Raw genomic sequence first — 21,000 nt, forward strand, 5'->3', positions numbered from 1 at the left:
ATATATATTATGTTATATTATATACTATATGTACTGTACTATTTTTTATATACTGTGTAACAATAACATTACCATCATATCATCAGTACTATTACCATCATCTTGCCACTGCACCTTATCTACCTATTTATCTTGTGTTCTGTTTTTATTCTTTCTACCTCAATATTTTTTTTACTTTATTCTATTGTATTGTATTTTATTGTATTAAAATATACCGGCTGCTATGATGACTTAATCTCCCTTCGGGATGAATAAAGTTATCTATCTATCTATCTATCTATCTATCTATCTATCTATCTATCTATCTATCTATCTATCTATCTATCTATCTATCTATCTATCTATCTATCTATCTATCTATCTATCTATCTATCTATCTATCTATCTATCTATCTATCTATCTATCTATCTATCTATTACAAGCTATATGTATTTCTTCATGTTTTTATTCCCACCTGTATCATTCGTGCACCTCACTGGAACACATCCCACACAGAAGGTATTTGGGGCACTGGCCCTTTAAGAGGCCGCGCATGCGCACTGCTCAGAGAAAGTTAACTCCTGAACTTCGCAGCCCGAGATTCTTCTGAGTGAGATTTATCCAGAAGCAGCGGACATGGCTTTCCGCAGGAGGAACAAGAGCTACCCCTTCTTCAGCCAGGAGTTCCTCATCCAGAACCACGCCGACATCGTGTTCACTCTGGTCATTTTCATTCTCATTGGACTGATGTTCGAGGTGAGCCCAACTTCTTCTTCCTCCTCTTCTTCTTCCTCTTCTCCTCCTTCTTCTCCTCCATGGGGTCACTCAGATGTTTGCAGATGTTTTCCAGCTCCTACCTGCTCCTTCACACACGAACCCAGGTGAGTGAGGAACCAGAGGGTTTTTGGGGGGTTTTGGTTTGTGAAAAAGTTCACTTCTTGGAAGAAAAATGTGCATCAGTGCTGTCGGACATGTTTGCTGCTTCCTCACTTTTTATTCACCCAGTAAAGTGGAGAATGGGAGGACTGGGGGTGAGAGAGAGGGAGAGAGAGAGAGAGAGGCTGCAGAGAACTTCAGGGTTCAACCTGGAACTTTTCTTATCTACTCTCCTGTGGTGCTTGTTTATGGTTTAACCTCAATGGACGTTTCTTGAATCCATGCATAGTTGTTTCAAACTCTTTTCTCAGCACGCACATCCTCTATCGCTTTTCATGATGTAACTTCCTTCTCTCTATGATTCACCTGTTTTACCCTCAGTCTTCTTCCACTTTTCACTAAAGTCAATCCGCTGCAGCACTTTTTTTTTTGCATCCAAACTGTGTCAGAAACCACCTACAGCCGGGTTTAGGTAGGGGGGGGGATTTCAAATTAAAAGCCTCGCTGTTGGTAAACTGGAGTTGTAGCACACGACCGTGCTTTAGGGTTTTATTTTGAAAGAGCAAATCGGAAAGGGTGTGGCTACTGTCGCTAGCTCGACGCTTGTAGTTAACTGCCACGTCTCAATCTCTGAGCTGCTGCTGGAAGCTCAGCTGATACTCACACATACATACATACAATCATACATACACATTAAATATATATACACACATGCATATAAACACATATGCATATATACACATTAAATATACACACACGTATATATATACACACACACACACACTTTTTACACACATATACACAAATATAAACAAATATACACATTGTATCTACACATTCTATATATACACACACATAGATATATACCTATATACACACATTCTATATACACACATATATACATATACGCACATTCTATATATATGTATGCACATTCTATATACCCAATCACACAGACATGTACACATTTTATACACATACACACACTTATACATACACAAGTGTGTGTGTGTATATATATATACATATATATATATATATATATATATATATATATATATATATATATATATATATATATATATATATATATATATATATATACATACACATACATACACACATTTATATAGATATGCATATACACATATCGACACACATACGTACATAGATATATATTTACATATACGCACTTATATACATACATGCACCTGCGCCCGTACATAGACACAAATTCGCAGACATACATACATACAGTGGTGGGAAGTAACAAAGTAGAAATACTTCATTACTGTACTTAAGTAGATTTTTCACATATCTGTACTTTACTTGAGTATTTATTTTCCTGACGACTTTTAACTTTTACTCGCTACATTTGAGCACAAATATCTGTACTTTCTACTTCTTACATTCTCAAAACTGGCTCGTTACTTGAGCAGCGGAGGTTGGCGCAACGTGCACCTTTACGCACGCTGCACCTCTCTCTCGCTCCTGCAGGAGCTCGGTTCAGTCTTTATTATTAGGGCCCGAGCACTGACAGGCACTGACAGACTGAGGCCCTATTGACATTGTAAGGATTATTATTCAGGCAAATTAATTGGCTTTTTGAGGGCTTTTATTAGGTGACTTTACATAATTTTTTGATGGTATTCCTTTTTCGATTCACATTCGTTTTCCCTTTCCTGCTTCGTGTCAACATCTGCACATAAATACATAGCTCGAAGCAGCAAGTGGTTAACTTTTCTTAAAGAAAATATTGGAAGTAGTTGGTTTAAACAAAAACTGTTGGCAAATAGACTATCATTGGTTGGCCGTGTCTACAAAAACAACTTTCAGCCAACACAACCAAAAACAAACACTGTGTCTTGGACTACTGCATATTCACACACACAATTCAGGTTTTTTAATGGACCTCGCCAAATGGAACCCTGGGTAATCAGGCCCAGTTTTCCACTCACTATAATGCCAATATATTTTTTGCAAAGATATTATATATCTATATATTGCCCATTCCAATCCTTAGTCGCCCTTTGTGCTGACTCAACACAACTTAGAAGCTGTTGAGTCTTTATATATGTATTGTACAAACTGGCTAATGTGTACAACTTCAAGCAGGGTTGTGTCTTCACTTTGCTGTCCCAGGCAAGATACCCTACAGGTGTATTGTCACCCTGCTTCAAACAAATGCAAACACAAACACAGGCCCATTCAGTGAAGATAGTCTAATGATAAATAAACAGGCTTACATGTAAATGAGTGGACAAGCTAGCGGGCAGGTATACAGGCAGGTAAACATCCAGGCAGTTACAAAATACAGCTAATAGACACAAAGGTTCATTTGGTCTATTATTGTTCTTAGGTAGAATCAAGAGGTACTTGTTTATTCTGTTGTATTGATTCTTTGTTGTCTCTATAAGTTCAGATGCACTTGTCCAATACTTTTTTAACCTCAGCATCCCGGGTTCAAAATTTGTAAAATTATACATTATATATATATAGTGTTGTCATAATTTTTCAGTCAGTTGAAATAAATCCTGAACAATATTGGGTTGTTTTGTGTCTCTATAGGCCTACTATAAAAAGCACTTAGCATTTTTAATTTTGGTACTTGTACTTTTACTTGTGATACTTAAGTACATTTCAACACCAAATACTTTTGATACTTAAGTACATTTAATATGAGCAACTCTAAGACTTTGACTCAAGTCATTTTCTGACGGGTGACTTTTACTTTAACCGGAGTCACTTTCAAGTAAGATATCTGTACTTTTACTCAAGTATGGCTTTCAAGTACTTTATACACCACTGCATACATATATGTATGTATGTACACACTCACTCACTCACACACACACACACACACACACACACACACACACACACACACACACACACACACACACACACACACACACACACACACACACATACATACACACACTGTCTGACTCAATCTGGTGTTTGAATCGACAGTTTCTCATCCGTGTGAACAGAAACGAACCTTCAGGCTCCACAGTCTCACTTCAGAGTTCTGGTTGTGATCACACAGCTGCTCGGCTGAAACAAATAAGAAGGAGGGGATTTCCTTCAGCTTTCTTGGTTTGGGGGAGAAGGAGCTGCAGCTGGTTTTCAGTCTGAGGTTTCGGTGTTGACAGTTCAAGCGTGTGGCCGCGGTGCTCAAGGGACGACTGGTGACTGTGGTGCTCAAACGGGACCAGGCCACCAACAGTGTGTATACATATTTACCATATATTACAGAAAACTATCCAAGACAAAGAGTTGTAAATCAAAAAAAAAAATCGACATTTGGAAAAGAAAGAGACACAGAAGTTGTAATGAAAAAACTGCGATCCTTATAGTATTGAAACCTTTAAATGACAGATCCCTAACAAGTATGCAAATAATAAATACGCAGATCATTTTCTGACTCCAGCCTATTTAATGTGAGATCTGTAGATTGAATGACTGTTTACAGGCAAATAAAAGAAGTAAAAAAATCTTTTAAAAGTCTTTGCTAATTTCCTTATCTAAACATCATCAGACCTGTAACAGTTCCAGAAATGATCTGAGAAGTGAAACTTGGCTGAGCTTCTCACGGTTCACTGACACATTGGAACCTATGAGAAAAGGCCACAGGGCGACGTCGCTTTACTTCAAGAGTTTTAGGAAACACGCTCTATCTTCTTGTGTCTTCGAGGAGGATTCTTGACATGAAACATTTTTGGAAGCTGTGTCACAGCCTCCACATCCCAGGTCCACACAAGCCGCATCATGCTGACATATTCTTTTAACGGCGCCCCTCAGGAAGTTCAGCTCCCAGTGGCTAATTACAATACCAGGGAAGGAGGAGGATTGACTGACAGTATTACAAACAACATTATATGTTCTGATAAGCTTGGATTCCTACTGTTCCCCTACACACACACATACACACACATGCATGGGATTTGTTGAGGTCTCACTCGGACGCTGCTGATTAACATCTCGTCTCATTTGCAGGCTACAGCGAAGACGGCCATACTGTTCATTCAGCCTCAGTACAATGTCACCACACTATCATCAGGTACGCTCTGCAATGTAACACTTGCTATTCAGTTCTTTCACAGCAGATTATCTATTTAGCCTCAGTTTCACTTCTGCATGTTGCCATTATTGTGTTACTGCTGTCAAAGGGTGATTACAAACACGTCTCACGTTGCACCAGGATGTTTCACACGCCTCTGACTGCAAACATGCTGTGTGTGTGTGTTTGTGTGTGTGTTTTAGAGGGAGAGGTGACGCTGTACCACTACGGATGGAAGGACTCTGCCACCATCCTTTTCTATTTCTTCATCACCATCATACTCCATGCCGTAGTGCAGGAGTATCTTCTGGATGTAAGTATGTGGTCAGTGTGTTACAATGCATCCAGGAATCGGAGGAGTCGTACAGATTGCACACACATGGATATTAGTAACCCAAATATGCCAGGTTTTTTTTATTCAAGATCCTTAAAGGAGTTCCCTGGGAAATCTGTGAAAAGTTTTCATAAAATGCAATTAAGATAAGACGAGACTCGATTAAAACCGAAGAAAAGTCTTGAACCTTATTGGGCATCGCACCAGGAGCAGTATGAGGAAGAGACGGTAGCATTTGATCCAGCCGACTGTACCAGCCCCTGTGTCATTGTGTAGAAATAGGCCAGTAGGTTTTATTTTAGCTCCATCACTATGGTTTCCAGAGAGTCTTGAAAGGAACTCCTCTTCAGTTTGCCGTCCGTTCGGACCCGATCCAGCTGCATTTACCTGATCTGTCTGTTTTGTTGTCCGCGCTGCAGAAGGTGAACCGCCGTCTCCACCTCTCCAAGAGCAAGAACACCAAGTTCAACGAGTCGGGTCAACTGTGTGTGTTTCACCTGGTGTCCAGCGTGTGGAGCCTCTACGTTCTCGTAACAGTAAGTGAGATTTTTACTCGTATCGTTAAGGATGTGTGTTGTTTAAACTCTGAGCAGACACAGTGATGACGTGTCTCTAATGTCTCCACACAGGAAGGATATATCCTGCATCCCAGCAGCCTTTGGGAGAACTATCCCCATGTTCACCTCAGGTATGACCGATGAGTTCCTCTAACACTGTCAGTGTCTTATTTGCAAAACAAATAAACATAGTTTGTAGATTATAATGATTCTCTCATCAAAATACATATAACGTACAGTAACATACTTTTAGATGTTTTACTGATGAATCACTACAAAGTTAACTCGCACAATGTGCATTTTGGGACCACAAGGCCTCAGTAACTTTGGTCGACCTCCTGTAGTTTGTGTCTTATCATCATTTCCTCACAGAGTCAATAGTTTAACGGGAACCCTGTAGCAGATGAAAGGTCTCTATTCTTGTCAACTGCCTTTAATTGTTGCTTGCTTTCTCCCTCTCTCTCCATCCCTCTCTCTCCGCTGTGTATCTGTGGTGCAGGTTTCAGGTGAAGTTTTTCTACCTCACTCAGCTGGCCTACTGGCTCCATGCCCTGCCGGAGCTCTACTTCCAGAAAGTACGGAAGGTCAGTGAGGGGATCCTGGGAACTGGAGGAGTTAAGGGAGTGTGACCAGAGAACATGAGTGTGTGGTTGTGTGTGTGTGTGTGTCTGTCTCTGTGTGTCCGGCATGTGTGTGATCTGGATGGAGAATGAGAAACAACAAAAGACTTGTACGTTTGTGAATAAACACAGTTTTTTGTTTTTTCAGGAGGAGATTTCCCGCCAGCTGCAGTACATCTGCCTGTATCTGCTGCACATCTCTGCAGCCTATTTGTTAAAGTAAGCATCCGACGGAAGGACTTTTTAAAAAACCCTTTAACCTCAAAGTCTGGCCAAGAAATACTTCTACACTTGCTTTTCCAAAAATGAGTTTCCCAGCTCCTCCTTGCTCCTCGGCCCTGACTGCCTCGCTCTTGTTTCCCGTGTAGTTTGAGTCGTGTGGGTGTGGTCCTGCTCTTCCTCCAGTACGTGTCAGAAGTGGGCTTCCACATCGCCAGACTCTTCTATTTCACTGATGAGAACCATCACAAAATGTAAGTAACCTCACCACTGTCACTGTTTCCAAAAATCCAGGTTTACTAAGTTTGATATGACACAGAATTAGTTTGAATTGATTTGAATACAACCCCCGGGCACAAGGGAGACGAGCTTGAATACTTGAGGTTGCTCTGCTTGTCTGTGGTCCGTCCTCTGCTGCCTCACTTGTGTTGAAAGCAAACACACAATCCCTACTGCTGGTTTTATTTTTCCACTGTAACTCAACCCTCAGAATAAAATACTTGAACTACAGACTGTTGGTATTTCCTTATCACAAACACTGAACTCTTTAAACTCTCGAAGAAAGTTTCCTCCCCAAGCTGCTGTATCACATGTTTTCAGTGTTTTCCACCTTTTAACAGTGCATTTTATTGTTGCCTTGTTTGGTTTGATGGTCGTCAGGGTTGATTATCTCAGCACCTTAAATCTTTTTATTGATTGTGTCCCTGTGTGGTGGATTCAGGTTTGACCTGTGGGCGGTCGGCTTTGTGTTTACACGGATGACCACTCTGACCCTGATGTTCCTGGCTGTTGGCTTCGGTTTGGCTCGTGCTGAGAACCAGGGGCTGGACTGGGAGATGGGAAACTTCAACACTGTGCTGATTAGGTAAAGCCACACGTGGGCCGACAGAAAAACACTTGTGTCCTACATTTGTGGACAATGATTAATTTTGTGGCACAGCTGTTAGTTTTTACAGCTGTCCTAACAACTAAATGGCAAAAAAACACACATAAAAGAAAGTGTTGACGATTTTGTGTTTTTTTTTTATCGTTTTACAACATAAAAACAACACATTTTTAAGCTTAGTGACAGAAAATATATGATCTCCACGAACCATTAAATTAGGTTTAATAAGTCATTATTATGATGTGATATTCAGAACATTGATTATGGAAATCTGTTAAACTGTAATTCTTCAACTTAAAGGGTTCAAACAGTGGTCTAGATCTAACTGTGTTACCAGGAGTCAGCTACTGTAAAACCCTGAGAAATTAAAGAATTCAGACCTTGATCCAATAACACATGTCAAGGCAAGAGAGTCATTTTCATTAATGTGCAATGTCAGGCCCATTTCCCCCCAAACCCCCACACACAATTGCACTAATCTTCTTGCCTTGGGGCCCTGACAGGATGACTGTTCTACTGCTGGTGTGTTTGACCCAATCCTGGCTTCTCTGGAAGTTTATCCGCTTCCAGTTGAGGCGCTGGAGGGAGTTCAGACACGAACAGGCCGCCCGCAAGAAGGCCGGCCCAAAACAACCGCTACGGACCCTGAAGAGAGACTCACGTGAGTACAGGCACCTGGTCAAACATGTTTCATCACACACACGGATGGACTCGCATAAATAGCTGCAGTGGAGGCGAGGGGACAACCGTTTCACAACATTAGATTTCAGGAATGTGACTTGTCATGATTCCCTCTTAAAGCAACGCTGTGTAACTTTCTGAGCAACAGCGCCCCCTGCAGCCAGCAGAGCTCTGACTGCCTAGTCCCACTCACTGAACTGAATCACAACTGAACGGTGAATATTACCCATAATCCTGAGTTTCCTGAACCAGAAGAACTGCTACTGTAACAAATCCACCAAACTCTGTTAAGAATGCTTCATATTTTAAAAGTGTCCTGCTGAATTTTGGATATAAACGCTGGTTTTGAATGAAAGTCTTTTTAACTGATCTACAGTTCAGCTTTACTCTTCAACTTGTTTGACCTGATTCTGACAATTAACGCTGAGACTATCAGTCAGTTAAACACTTATCACAGGACACCGTACACTGCTCAGAAAAGGAACATAGAGCAAGAACAGAGTGGGAATGAAAGCGACACCATTCTCTCTGTTCCAAGTTAATTAACCATCAAACTAATTTTGAAGCCGCTGTTTTAAGGGGAGAAAAGTTGCATAACGTTGCTTTAAAACCCTGTTCTGTCCAGATCACAGTATATGTTCTGCATTAACACCCTCTCGCCTCATTTCTCTCTCTGCTAGTTGGTCACCATGAAAACGGAGTTCTTAAAGCCGAGAACGGAGCATCTCCTCGGATCAAAAAACTCAAATCCACCTAAGAAAACGCACAGACTGGCCTGAACAGCAGCCCTAGCCTAGGCTAAGGTTTTCTCAACAGCAAATCGGAGGACCTGGTGGCCGGTGGCCACTGGGCTCCTGGTTGACTACATCCTGAGATGTTATAGGGACTCAGTCGCTTGAATGCTGGAAAATGGAAACCAAGGAAATCTCTTTGAGCCCAAAAGACATTTACTCTTCTCATCATATCAGTATTTTCATACATCAACGCAGCCTGCTCTCCCTTCCCAAGGAACACCACTGTATGCATAAAGTGAAATCAGTAAATGGCACAAAAGTTACTGTGCGTGTCAGTGATGAATGTGTCAGTGCATTTCCTCATACATAAGTACTGTATTGGTTGTAGTGTTTGCATCTCTTCCCATTGAGCCGGCTTTGCTTTTTTTCTGGTCCGATCCATTGGAGCAGAATGATTGTTACTGATGAAATGCTATGATAAGAGCTTACTGTATGCCGGCTGTAGCGTTATCCCTTAACCAAGCCAAGAGAAGGGATTCTGGCCAAACAATGGTGTTCACCTATAGGCTCCTCCCAATGATTTACATCTGTCACTGGTCACTTAATAGATATGTATCGAGTATGTATGTTGGATATTACCGCATGCCATTCCATGTTTTTTTTTTGTTAATTACTTTATTAAATAATGCAATTTTCTCAAATAAGATAAAAACTTGTCTGTGTTTCCATTTCATTGTGTATCCACGTTTCTTGAGATATTGCGTTCATGAGAATGGGACGGAGATGTCTGAGAACATGCCCACATATGCACACAAATTCACACACATGTACACACACTATACCTACAAGTTCTCATGCTTCTAAACACAGTGGATACATATCACACACACACACACAACAGTACATAAACCAGGCCAGGGATATTCATAATCATATAGTGTATCTATAGATATGTAGAGATTTTATTAGATCATTTATTCAAATAAAACAGAAGGACAGGCAGAATAAAACCAATGAGTCACCTTGACGCTCAGACAATAACAATAGAGATGATTAGCTGACTGTTTAACCATCCTGGTCACCTGGCTTTATTTCGCTGCCCCTTCACCCAGCTTCTGACGCAGAGAGTCCAGCGTCTCAGAAGGGATTTCTAAGGGGTTTGATATGGACTCCAGATATGTGAGGACATATTGGTCGGCATCGGTCAGCACAAAGCGGTGTCCGAAAACTAAAGTAACAGACACGACAAAGAAGAGAAAGGTGACATTAGTTGAGCTTTCACTCTTTGGTATGGATCCCCATTAAACTTGGGACCATCGTACTGGTTTTGATAATTAGCTACACATCCCCTGTTGATGCTGTAGTATCTGAGTAAGCAATCTTTTTGTAAACTCATTTGCAACAAGGCTAATAAATGTAGGCTGCTGTGATCCTCACCATCCACCTTGGCTCCAATGGCAAAGTCTGCTGGTGAGTAGAAGTCAAGATTCTCCAGAGTCGAGCCCGGCTTGGGGATGCGCATCTTTTCCAGGAACTTGCCAGCGATCATTCCTGAGTTGCGACCGGGCTTCTCAAAAATGCTGATCATGTCGTTGGCCAGGTAGTAGGTCAGAATGAAACGTCGGGAATTGTCCACGGGATACTTTGAGTTCTGGAATGTCAGTAACACAGGAGAAGCTTCAGTGTTTCACAGAACCTGTACACACAATACAGTGTAATAGAGTAATAGGGTGTGTAATGTAAACACGTCAAATTAGGTAGGCAGTCCCACCTTGTGAGAAAGAGAAAGCCAATGCAGGTTTTTAAATGTGATAACAACCAACAGGAAGGTAATGTAGAGTTGCTAGTATGGGCTAAATATGGTCTAAGGCAATTCTGGTTTTGAACTTTGTCAGGTTAATCAGTCAAATGTGTTTCCAGGGTCACATTTTCCTGGGTCATTTTTTGATTGCTGGATTAGACCAAGTGGCACAAACCCATTCCCTGATGTCTACTCACCAGGGTGGCACTGTAGCGCAGCTCTTTGAGGTTGTTGTCCAGCATCTTGATCACATCCTTCTTCGGAGGCTTGGGAATCAGATACAAACAATTCTGGAGAGAATCTTCAAGTGAACCAAAGCCATTGTAGGGAGGAACGTCCTGTAGATGTGGGAAAACATGGACATGAGAGGGTTATGGACGAGAGCAAATAGCTACCACAACACAAGTCAGATTACATGGTCTTCAGTTTTGTTAAAGAAAACGACTCACCCTCTTCCTGTTGTGATATATGTCAACCTTCTTTGGAACTTTAATGGGTTTCATCTCCATCTCAGGGTGGTTAGTCTGGAAGTACTCTTTAGTGAAGCCATCGAAGTCGTACAGCAAGAAGGAACGGGACAGCAGCTTCATTGTTTGACCCACCTGGAAGTCTGTGGGTGAGAAGTACTCGTCCACCTCATCCTCTGAGACCTCCAGCACACAGCTGGGGAAGGGCTCTGAAAGGAAATAAGACAAGAACAATTATGTAGTGACTAAATAATGAAAATGCCACCGTATAATACTTTTTGCTGGAATATTTGTTGTCATCAAATGAATGTTTCGTTTAGAAATTGCATTTCCATAACGTTGCATCTTACTGGGTTTGAGTGTCTTGGGCAGCCTCTGTCGGCACATCACGACCGGGAAGGGATCACGACCGCTGTTTTGTTCATGGACCTCTCTGATCTCCACTGTGTCGTCGGCCAGGTAATAGTGGATGATAACGGTCCTGGTTTCCCTGTACAGACGGTGAGCGTCATCCCACAGGGCGTAGAAACGCAACACCTGAACAGAGAGAAGTTAAGGGACTGAAACTAGACCTGGTTCATTGCAGCTCATGTTTTCAGAGCCGTTTGAATAGATGTGACTGTACTAGAACTTATGTGTTGGTAGATGTCCGGATCAGAGTTGTAAAAGTTACTCAGGGAGTTGGGAGCAGAGGGAATTTACTTTACCTTGCCGTCCATAGTGAGAAACTGGTGTGTTTGGTCGAATTGTGAGGGTGTGATGTGGCAAGACTCAGGAACTTTTCGTCCGTTGGTGTAAGGGTCAACTGGCATCGGCCGAGGGTCGTTCAAAATGATTCCCTCACTTTTCATGAACTCCTGTTTATAGGGACAGAGATTATTTTTAAAAACTGACAGGTACGTATTAAATATACAGAAAAATAACGAGCATTTGAACAGGTTGTACCTTTGTAAACTCATCACAGTGGGTGATGTGGAAAGTGACCCCGTACACATCCAGGTCTATGTCAACGTTGAGGTCTTTATAATGGTAGTGGTCTCCACGTTCTTTATGGGGCACACGCTGCCGTTTCAACAGTCTCCCCTGCAGTAACCCAGTGTTTTTCACTCTGGGCTCAAAGAGGAGCATGCTGTCATCCTCCAGGTAGTAGTATATCATCACAGGACGCACGCGGTACACCTCGTCAGGTGAAAACAGGACGTCCTGCTGAAAGTATCCATAGAAGCGCAGCACCTACAACACAAAAGGTTGGTGAACAGACAAACAAGGGACTGATAGTCAGGTAACACAGCAACAAAAACCATCCAACACTATTCTCAGTCTTCAAAGTTGTAGCTCACCTTCTTGTCTAAGGTCACGTGAGCTGGTACGAACTCTTCAGGTGCCATCTTGTAAAGGGCTTCCAACCTCACGTCCGGTGTCATCAAGGTCAGCGTGTTGATCTTCTGCTGGAGCAGCTGCTCTGACAGATGAGCATCCTTTCCTATTTCATCCCCGGGGCGATGGGGCAGAGCGAAACCGTTCTTGTAGTGGAGAGTCTGTGATCGATGGAAGGCACACTTCTGCAGGGAATGATCATTGACAAGAATATGCATTAGATCTTTTCAATCATAAATCAGTTCAATGCATAAAAACCTGTCTGAAACACAACCCAGGAGTGGACAGAAGAACTAGTAAAAGATAAATAATTGGAATGTATTATTTCTTATGTTTAAAAGTAAACGTAACTACTTGACGAGACCTCAACAGAGATTTTTATCTTGCTAAATTGGAAAGAAAATGTGTTTCAAATCCCTCTGTCAACTGTGCAGTTATTTGAAAGTGAAAATTTAAATATAAAAATCAGCTTGAACTGGAGAAATGCAAAAAGTACATTAGTATCCCAGCAAGTAAACTGTAAATATTATATAACTTCAGTTTGGCTAACCTTTATGAAACATTAAACCCTCCAGCTATGTAAACTTAAATACATTTTAAATCAAGAAAATTACTTAATTACATATTAAGTCATTAATATAAAAAACGTACGTACCGTGACATCTCGAAAAGAGTTTCCAGGTAAGAACGGTAATCCGTGGCTGTTCCAGTACCAAGACATCGCTCCAAATAAACTTTTCCCTGTGTTCGTATTCTTTGTTTCTTCAGCTCTACAACCCGATAAACAATATAATTTATACTCAATGTTTATTGGAACCAAATGATCACAATTGAGGCCATAGAAGGTAATTGCATAGTTAGACATGACAGTATGGTGATCGTAGGCAATACTGTAGTATTGTCTCTAATTTGTATATTTATGTGCTGTCTATAATTCATGTTTAGGCAATATTTGGAAATGAGACTGTAACTAACAAGGTTTCCAAAAAATAAAGTAAGAAATTATCACTTTTTATTCCATCATCCATATGGCCCCAGTTAGGAGCCGATCCTGCCTTTAAGAGCAGCGTATGGATGTTTGAAATACATTTGTTTTTAAAATACCTTTTCCCTCTGTCCAAAAAGTGAATGCAGCTCCTGGTTTGTAACCAAATGTGGTTTTGTGCTTCAAAATGCTTTCTTCTTCTTCGAGGTTTATTCAGCTATTCCACCAAAGCTCACTTGTATTTCACTTGTTTAAATGAGTGGTCCGTTATTTTGCACTTTACTAATTGCCCACAAAGGTTTTCCTTTACTTTCAATTTGTCCTTCACATTGTAGCCACTGTGTGATGCCTTTGATCTCTGACAGTCATTAGACAAATACCTCTTCATGTATTGCATCCAGTTTTATTTATTTATTGTGTAATGGAGTACTCTTCAAAGGTTTTGATTCATATTCTTGTGGACAGATTTATTGAGCAGAGAACAACACAGAGGGCAGCTATCCTTCACTGGCATCACGAGGCAGCTCCTCTACCTCATCACCTGATTGAAAAAAAATAAAGAAGTTAGTGCTTAATTTGCTGAGTATTAAATTTGTGCATTTAAAGAAGGTGACACCAAGCATCACTGACAAACAATTTAAAAGAGATGATTAGCTGACTATTTAGCCATGTTGGTCACCTGGCTGGTTATTCACGTCCCCTTCAGCCAGCTTCTGACGCACAGAGTCCAGCGTCTCAGAAGGGATCTGACTTGATATGGACTCCAGGTATGTGAGGACGTATTGGTCGGCATCGGTCAGCACAAAGCGGTGGCCGAAAACTAAAGTAACAGACACGACAAAGAAGAGAAAGGTGACATTAGTTGAGCTGAACTCTTTGGTATTGATCCCCATCAAACTTGGGACCATCGCTGGTTGTGATAATGAGCTACACATCCCCTTTTGATGCTGTAGTATCTGAATAAGAATTCCTTTTGTAAACCCATTTGCAACAAGGCTAATAAATGTAGGCCGCTGTTATCCTCACCATCCACCGTGGCTCCAATAGCAAAGTCTGCAGGTGAGTAGAACTCAGGATCATCCACAGTAGAGCCCGGCTTGGGGATGCGCGTCTTTTCCAGGAACTTTCCACTGATGATCCCCGAGTTGCGAGTGGGCTTCTCAAAAATACTGATCATGTCGTTGGACAAGAAGTAAGTCATAACAAAATGTCGGCCTTCGTCTGACGGATTTTGTGAGTCCTGGAATGTCAATAACATAGGGACAGCTTAACCAAACAGATAAATGATCAGTTTTAATAATAATGATTACTAATCATTTGTATTTCACTTTTAAAAAGAATAACTCAACAGAGACATGTATAAAAAAAGAAAATGGGACCTGGGAAACCAGAGTGAGCAATGAACACAAGAATAAACAGTTATGTTTGAGAGATTATTTAAGAGAGGACTGATCTTGTAGGCAGGTCCAGCTCTAACAAAAGACATTATTAACAAGGCGCTCCATGGGAACAGTAAGGAGACAATACAATTAAATCAGGGATGAAAGCAGCTAGTGTAGTGTTTCCTAGTATGTGCATAATATAGTCTTGGTTCCCTCCTTATTGGCAATGGCTTTGAATCTTGTCTTGTTATCAATAAAATGTGTTTCCTTAGTTACACTTCTTGGATCATTTTTTGATTCCTGGATTAGACCAAGTGGCACAAAACCGCCGACTCACCATTGTGGCACCGTAGCGCAACACTTTGAGGTTGTTCTCCAGCATCTTCATCACATCCTTCCTCGGAGGCGCTGGGATCAGGGACAAACAATTCTGAAGAGAATCTTCAAGGGACCCAAAGCCATTGTAGGGAGGAACCTCCTGTAGATGTGGACGGGAGCAAATAGTTACCACAACACGAGTCAGATTACATGGTCTTCAGTTTTGTGAAAGAAAAGATGAAGACAGATTTTTTTATTTCTCACCCTCTTTCTGTCGTGATGCACGTTAACCTTCTTTGGAACTTCAATGGGTTTCATCTCCATGTCAGGGTGGTTGGTCTGGAAAAACTCTTTAGTGAAGTCATCGCAGTCGTAGAGCATGAAGGGACGGCCGCGCAGCTTCACTGTGTGACCCAGCTGGAAGTCTGTGGGTGAGAAGTACTCGTCCACCTCGTGCTTTGAGACCTCCAGCACACAGCTGGGGAAGGGCCCTGGAAGGAAACAAGACAAGAACAATTATGCAGTGGCTAAATAATGCAAATGCCACCATATCATCATCACTTGTTGTTATTTATTTACTATTTGTTTTCGTTAAAAATGTCTCTATCGTTACAACTTCGTTACAAATGACCCAAGAAGTGTAACTCAGGAAACACATTTTATTGATAACAAGACAAGATTCAAAGCCATTGCCAGTAAGGAGGGAACCAAGACTATATATGCACATACTAGGAAACACTACAATAGCTGCCTATTAGCTGTAACTTTACATCACTGATTTAATTGGACAATATGAGTCTACACGCTACCTGCGATCCTACTTACTGTCCCTATGTTATTTTCTTTAAAAATGTCTCTATCGTTACAACTTCATACCACTGCAACTGCTTGATCATACAAATTCAAGCCAGCACTTCAGTTTAGCATCTTACGTGGTTTGAGATGCTTGGGCAGCCTCTGTCGGCGCATCACGACCGGGAAGGGATCACGACCGCTGTTGGGTTCATGGACCTCTCTGATCTCCACTGTGTCGTCCGCAAGGAAATAGTGGATGGTAACGGTCCTGGTTTCTTTGTACAGTGAGTCAGCGTCATCCCACAGGGCGAAGAAACACAGCACCTGAACAGAGAGAAGTTAAGGGACTGAAACTAGAACTGGATCACTGCAGCTCATGTTTTCTGAGCCGTTTGAATAGATGTTACTGTACTAGAGCTTCTGTGTTGTCAGCTGGCCAAGGTTAGGGTTTGTAATAGTAACTCAGGGAGTTCGGAGCAGAGGGAATTTACTTTACCTTGCCGTCCAAAGTGAGAAACTGGTGGTAGGGGTCGCAATCGGAGGTCGTGGTGTGGGCAGGCTCAGGGATTTCACGACTTTTGCTGTAAGGGTCAACTGGCATCGGCTGAGGGTCGTTCAAAACAATGCCCTCACTTTCCATGAACTCCTGTTAGATTCAAGATTCAAGATTCAAGATTTTTATTGTCAAATGAACAGAGATAACATGAAGTAGTCACTGTCAATGAAATGCTTGGGTCACACACTCTCTTTAAGCAATGCTCAGTAATTTCAACCCAAAAAAATAAAATAGAAATAGTATAAAATAGAATAAAAAAGAACAAAATAGAATAACAATGAAATAGAATATCAAAAATTTAAAATAGAAAATAAAATATATACATCTAAATATATATCTTTACAGATGAATGTTCAATTTGTGCAGTAGTGCAAATATGTTAGCAGGGACAGAGATTATTATTATCAAAAGCTGACAGGTACATATTAAATATACAGAAAAACAAACAGGTTGTACCGTTGTAAACTCATCACAGTGTGTGATGTGGTAATTGACCCCGTACACATCCAGGTCTATGCCAAGGTTGAGGTCTTTATACTGGTAATGGTCTCCACGTTCATTCTTGGGCACACGCTGCCGCTTCAGCCGTTTCCCCTGCGCTAACCCAGAGTTCTCCACTGTGGGCTCATAGAGGAGCATGCTGTCATCCTCCAGGTAGAAGTATATCATCACAGGGCGCACGCGGTACTGCTCGTTAGGTGAAAACAGGACGTCCTCCTGAAAGTATGCATAGAACCGCAGCACCTACAACACAAAAGGTTGGTGAACAGACAAACAAAAACCATCCAACACTCTTCTTAGTCTTCAGAGTTGTACCTCACCTTCTTGTCTAAGGCCACGTGAGCTGGTACGAAGTCTTGAGGTGGTCTCTTGTAAAGGGATTCAAACCTCACGTCAGGTATCTGAAAGGTCAGCGTGTTGACCTCCTGCTGGCTCAGCTGCTCTGACAGAAGAGGATCCTGTCCGATGCCGACAGTCGGGCGACGCGGCAGAGGGAAGCCGTTCTTGTAGTTGAGAGTCTGGGATCGATGGAAGGCCGACTTCTGCACGGAAAGATCATTGACAAGAACATGCATTAGATCTTTTCAATCTGATAAGTATAAAGTCAAGTAACCCATTAAATTAAAGTCAGATTAACATTGTATGTGATCCTATTGTTACAATATACATACAAAATAATGTATAACGTGAATACCTGTGTGACACACAAAGGAGTGGACAGAAAAATACCAGTACCAGATAAATAATTGGATTGAAATATTTCTAAAATATCTCTACTTGACGACACCTCAACGGAGAATTGATTTTAAGATTTTAATTCAAGTCATCAATTCCCGTCTGTTATTAGAAGGCTAAAATTAAAAATGAGCTGAAAGTGGAGGAATGCAGGATGAACATAAGCTAAATTATATAACTTCAGTTTGGCTACCGTTAGCTGGACCTTAAACCGTTTCGTTGAGTAAACATATATACATTATAAATAAAGATAGCTCGTTTCACTTTAAGTCATTCGCATAACAACCGTAAACGTACCGTCACATCCCGGAAAGTGTATCCAGGTAAGAACGGTAACCCGTGGCTGTTCCAGTTCCAAGACATCGCTCCAAATAAACCTCCCCCGGGTTATAGAACTAGTTATCCAGCTGTAGAAGAGGATAAACTATAGAATGTGTAGCTATAACAACAACAAAACAACAACCGCTGCTGCTGCACGACAGCTCCACCGTGCTACGTGTATGGTCTCCATGGAAACGGGACAACAGTAAACCCAAAACCCGAAAGAAATTAATATATTTTTTAAAAGCTCTTAAAAATATATATAAGAGGAAATGAGAGGAACAAACAATTAAATCAAAGATAAAAAACTGAAGAGTGAAAAAGTAAAAATTATACACATTTTAAATATTCTACACATCCTTAACTATACATAATTAAAATTTGTATATGTTATATATTCAGTTACGACTATAACTGCTTGAATCACTGAAATGACTTTAAACTGTTCTTTATAGGTCGTGTAAATAAATAATTTGGTGATTCTTAAGCTGTACTATTTATACAAGTAATGCCTTGAAAGTCCCACCAGGGGGCGAGCAACGCCAATAAATCTTAGCACACAGGTCATAACGTGTGTACAAAAGGATGAAAGCTCATGATCAGTTCTTTGCACTGTTTTATAACTCTCAATAGTTGCGTGAATAAAATCATTATATTATAAGATCGGGTCATTTAAAAACCCAAATATGATAAAAAAAAAGAATTGGGACAAAGAGTGAATGAGATATTTTTGAGCAGTTTATTCCAAGCACAGGAGTCATATTTTGGTCTCACTTCACCAGCTACTGGCACATTTGAATCCCATTCAAAGTCAAACACAAGAGCTGTCTTTATTAAAACAGAACCTACATTGAGTGACAGTCTTTACATGAATGACCCCAATATGTCCCGTGTGCTCTCAGTTAAAACTCCAACCAAGCTTCTTTTTTTCTTTTTTCTTAAATGAAAACTATATTTTGTTTCCTATGCTTGAATCCAGGGCAGCACAAACACACAGAGCTGGATTGACGATAGCTTATATTGTGACGATATAACTGGCGACGTGATTTACGAGGAGCAGAAGCTGCAGCGCTCGTTCCTTCTTCAGACGGCCGTGAGCAGGCGATCACCACGAGCATCTGTGCAGCACAGGTAACTTTGAGAAGGAGAAGAAGAAGAAGAAGGCCAACATCTGACATTCACTATAATCTGTGAGAAAAAAACAGTTTCCAACAAATCCACTTGAACAACAATTGGCATATTTACGACATTTTTACAACTGATGAGGCGACAAGTGCAACTTTTGACATTTGAGACATTCAGCTTTTACACGCGCTCCGCTCCAGCGACAGTAAGACGGGAATACATGTACGACCAGATAAATTTGGTGTTTTTCTTTCCAATCTATAAAATCATTTGACCAGTTTCCGAGTGATAACAGGAGCTGCACTCTTGAAAAGTATAGAGAAGGCACTGCAGTGTATATTAAACATCGGGTATCAAAAATAAGGTTAAAACCGCTGAATCATCCTCTTGGAGGCTCTTAATATGACATCTTTAATTTGTATTTTTGTGTATTTAATGCTGACACAGCTGTTGAAATGGGCCGATCCCCTTCTTAGGAAGCGCAGACATCACTCAAAGAAACACAGAAACACGAGGATTGCATCCCTGAGGTGCCGGACAACCTTCGCCAAGTATAAAAAATAGCTCGTAACAAACCATACTTGAGGACAAAACAATACACGACATCAATAAACTATTAAATATCATAAAATATATTTCATAAGGGTTGAGATGAAGTCCCTCCCCCCCCCTCCCAAAAAATAATCTTTTGGTTTTTTTTAAGTTCAAAAGGCAGCATGGTTTGTTTTTTTTCCCACTGTGGAGAGATTGTCTTACAAGCTGCGTTCAGCTTAACTCCGCCTCCTTCTCCGTTAGAGTCCACACTTAAATACTGGAGGGTTCTTCTGAGCGTGAAGCCCCAAGTGTCTCCTGCAGCTGCTCCGCGGTCCGTATAGAACAGACCCATCTGAGGCCCCCGGTCCTTCAGTCACCATGTAGTCTCTGTGGGCCAGTGTGAAGGCATCCGACCCCATAAATCCCCCCCCACCCACTTCAAAAAGGCCTGCGGAGGTCACGGGCGAAGCAGCGTAGCCTTTCACCCTCAGGCAGAGCTGAGCTCACCGTGCAGAGAGCTTCTTCTCTCACTAAATGGGGTCTAGCTTATGACACCCAGAGGAATATGCCAACCGGCGGAGAGGGAGGACTTTCTTTCCAGGTCTGCAGTAACTTCCACTGTTCTCACCAGCGAGTCCACAGTTGTGTGGCCTCGTCGGGGGGGGCCTTCAAGTGCGTTCGAGTCATGTGATCTTCCTATGAAGAGCCTCAGTAATACCGGTTGAGGCTGCGTGTCCCGGGGATGTCCGGCTGCCCGTTCATCCAGATCTCCCGGATGATGCGCTCCCTCTCCTCCAGCCGCTGCGCCCGCTCCAGCTCTTCGGCCGACGTGAACACGTTCATGTTGAGCGTGCGCTCGAACCGCCGGTGCCTCCGCGCCGACAGGTCCGAGGTGGTCTCCCAGTCCGAGTCCGAGTCGCTGGAGTCGGACGACGTGTCGGCGGGACGGGGCCGCTTCTTGGCGGGGGGGTGCTTGCGTGGCTTGCAGTCGGTGCGGCAGGAGATCTGGACCACCAGGGCGAAGAGCGTGAGGAAGAGGCCCAGGCACACGCCGCAGACGAAGAAGAGCGCTGCCCTCTCCGGGTGGTCTGAGAGGGAAGGAGAGCAGGAGAATGAGCGAAGGGAATTCAACAAGTAGTGGAGCTCTCACAGA

At 41.8% G+C, this 21,000-nt stretch overlaps 4 protein-coding genes across 4 annotated transcripts in view; 1 reads left to right on the forward strand and 3 right to left on the reverse strand.

The window, feature by feature from the left end:
- The first annotated feature begins 548 nt into the window (after positions 1 to 548).
- tram2 (translocation associated membrane protein 2) lies at positions 549 to 9,656 on the forward strand. Its single transcript, XM_061091126.1, has 11 exons — positions 549 to 736; positions 4,856 to 4,919; positions 5,123 to 5,232; positions 5,673 to 5,789; positions 5,883 to 5,941; positions 6,310 to 6,394; positions 6,579 to 6,649; positions 6,799 to 6,903; positions 7,371 to 7,514; positions 8,039 to 8,196; positions 8,897 to 9,656. The coding sequence occupies exons 1-11, from the start codon at positions 617 to 619 to the stop codon at positions 8,971 to 8,973; spliced, it is 1,110 nt and encodes a 369-aa protein (XP_060947109.1). The 5' UTR covers positions 549 to 616; the 3' UTR covers positions 8,974 to 9,656.
- A 382-nt stretch (positions 9,657 to 10,038) lies between these two features.
- Positions 10,039 to 13,316, reverse strand: LOC133024846 (EF-hand domain-containing protein 1-like). Its single transcript, XM_061092009.1, has 9 exons — positions 13,251 to 13,316; positions 12,559 to 12,780; positions 12,164 to 12,451; positions 11,926 to 12,075; positions 11,569 to 11,755; positions 11,201 to 11,427; positions 10,949 to 11,089; positions 10,388 to 10,601; positions 10,039 to 10,178 (listed from the first exon to the last, which is right to left on the reverse strand). The coding sequence occupies exons 1-9, from the start codon at positions 13,314 to 13,316 to the stop codon at positions 10,039 to 10,041; spliced, it is 1,635 nt and encodes a 544-aa protein (XP_060947992.1).
- Positions 13,317 to 14,242: 926 nt separating this feature from the next.
- Positions 14,243 to 18,230, reverse strand: LOC133024917 (EF-hand domain-containing protein 1-like). Its single transcript, XM_061092084.1, has 9 exons — positions 18,165 to 18,230; positions 17,453 to 17,674; positions 17,088 to 17,375; positions 16,572 to 16,721; positions 16,213 to 16,399; positions 15,545 to 15,771; positions 15,300 to 15,440; positions 14,607 to 14,820; positions 14,243 to 14,400 (listed from the first exon to the last, which is right to left on the reverse strand). Exons 1-9 carry the CDS (start codon positions 18,228 to 18,230, stop codon positions 14,243 to 14,245), a joined length of 1,653 nt encoding a protein of 550 aa, XP_060948067.1.
- A 2,083-nt stretch (positions 18,231 to 20,313) lies between these two features.
- The window catches only part of LOC133024622 (protein eva-1 homolog C), a 71,740-nt gene continuing 71,053 nt past the window's right edge, over positions 20,314 to 21,000 (reverse strand). The window contains exon 8 of the mRNA XM_061091781.1: positions 20,314 to 20,935. Coding sequence (XP_060947764.1) covers positions 20,556 to 20,935 — 380 coding nt within the window. The 3' untranslated portion in view covers positions 20,314 to 20,555. The remainder of the gene's footprint in view (positions 20,936 to 21,000) is intronic.

The sequence above is a fragment of the Limanda limanda genome, chromosome 18 (assembly GCF_963576545.1).
Source record: "Limanda limanda chromosome 18, fLimLim1.1, whole genome shotgun sequence".
Classification (NCBI taxonomy): Eukaryota; Metazoa; Chordata; class Actinopteri; order Pleuronectiformes; family Pleuronectidae; genus Limanda; species Limanda limanda.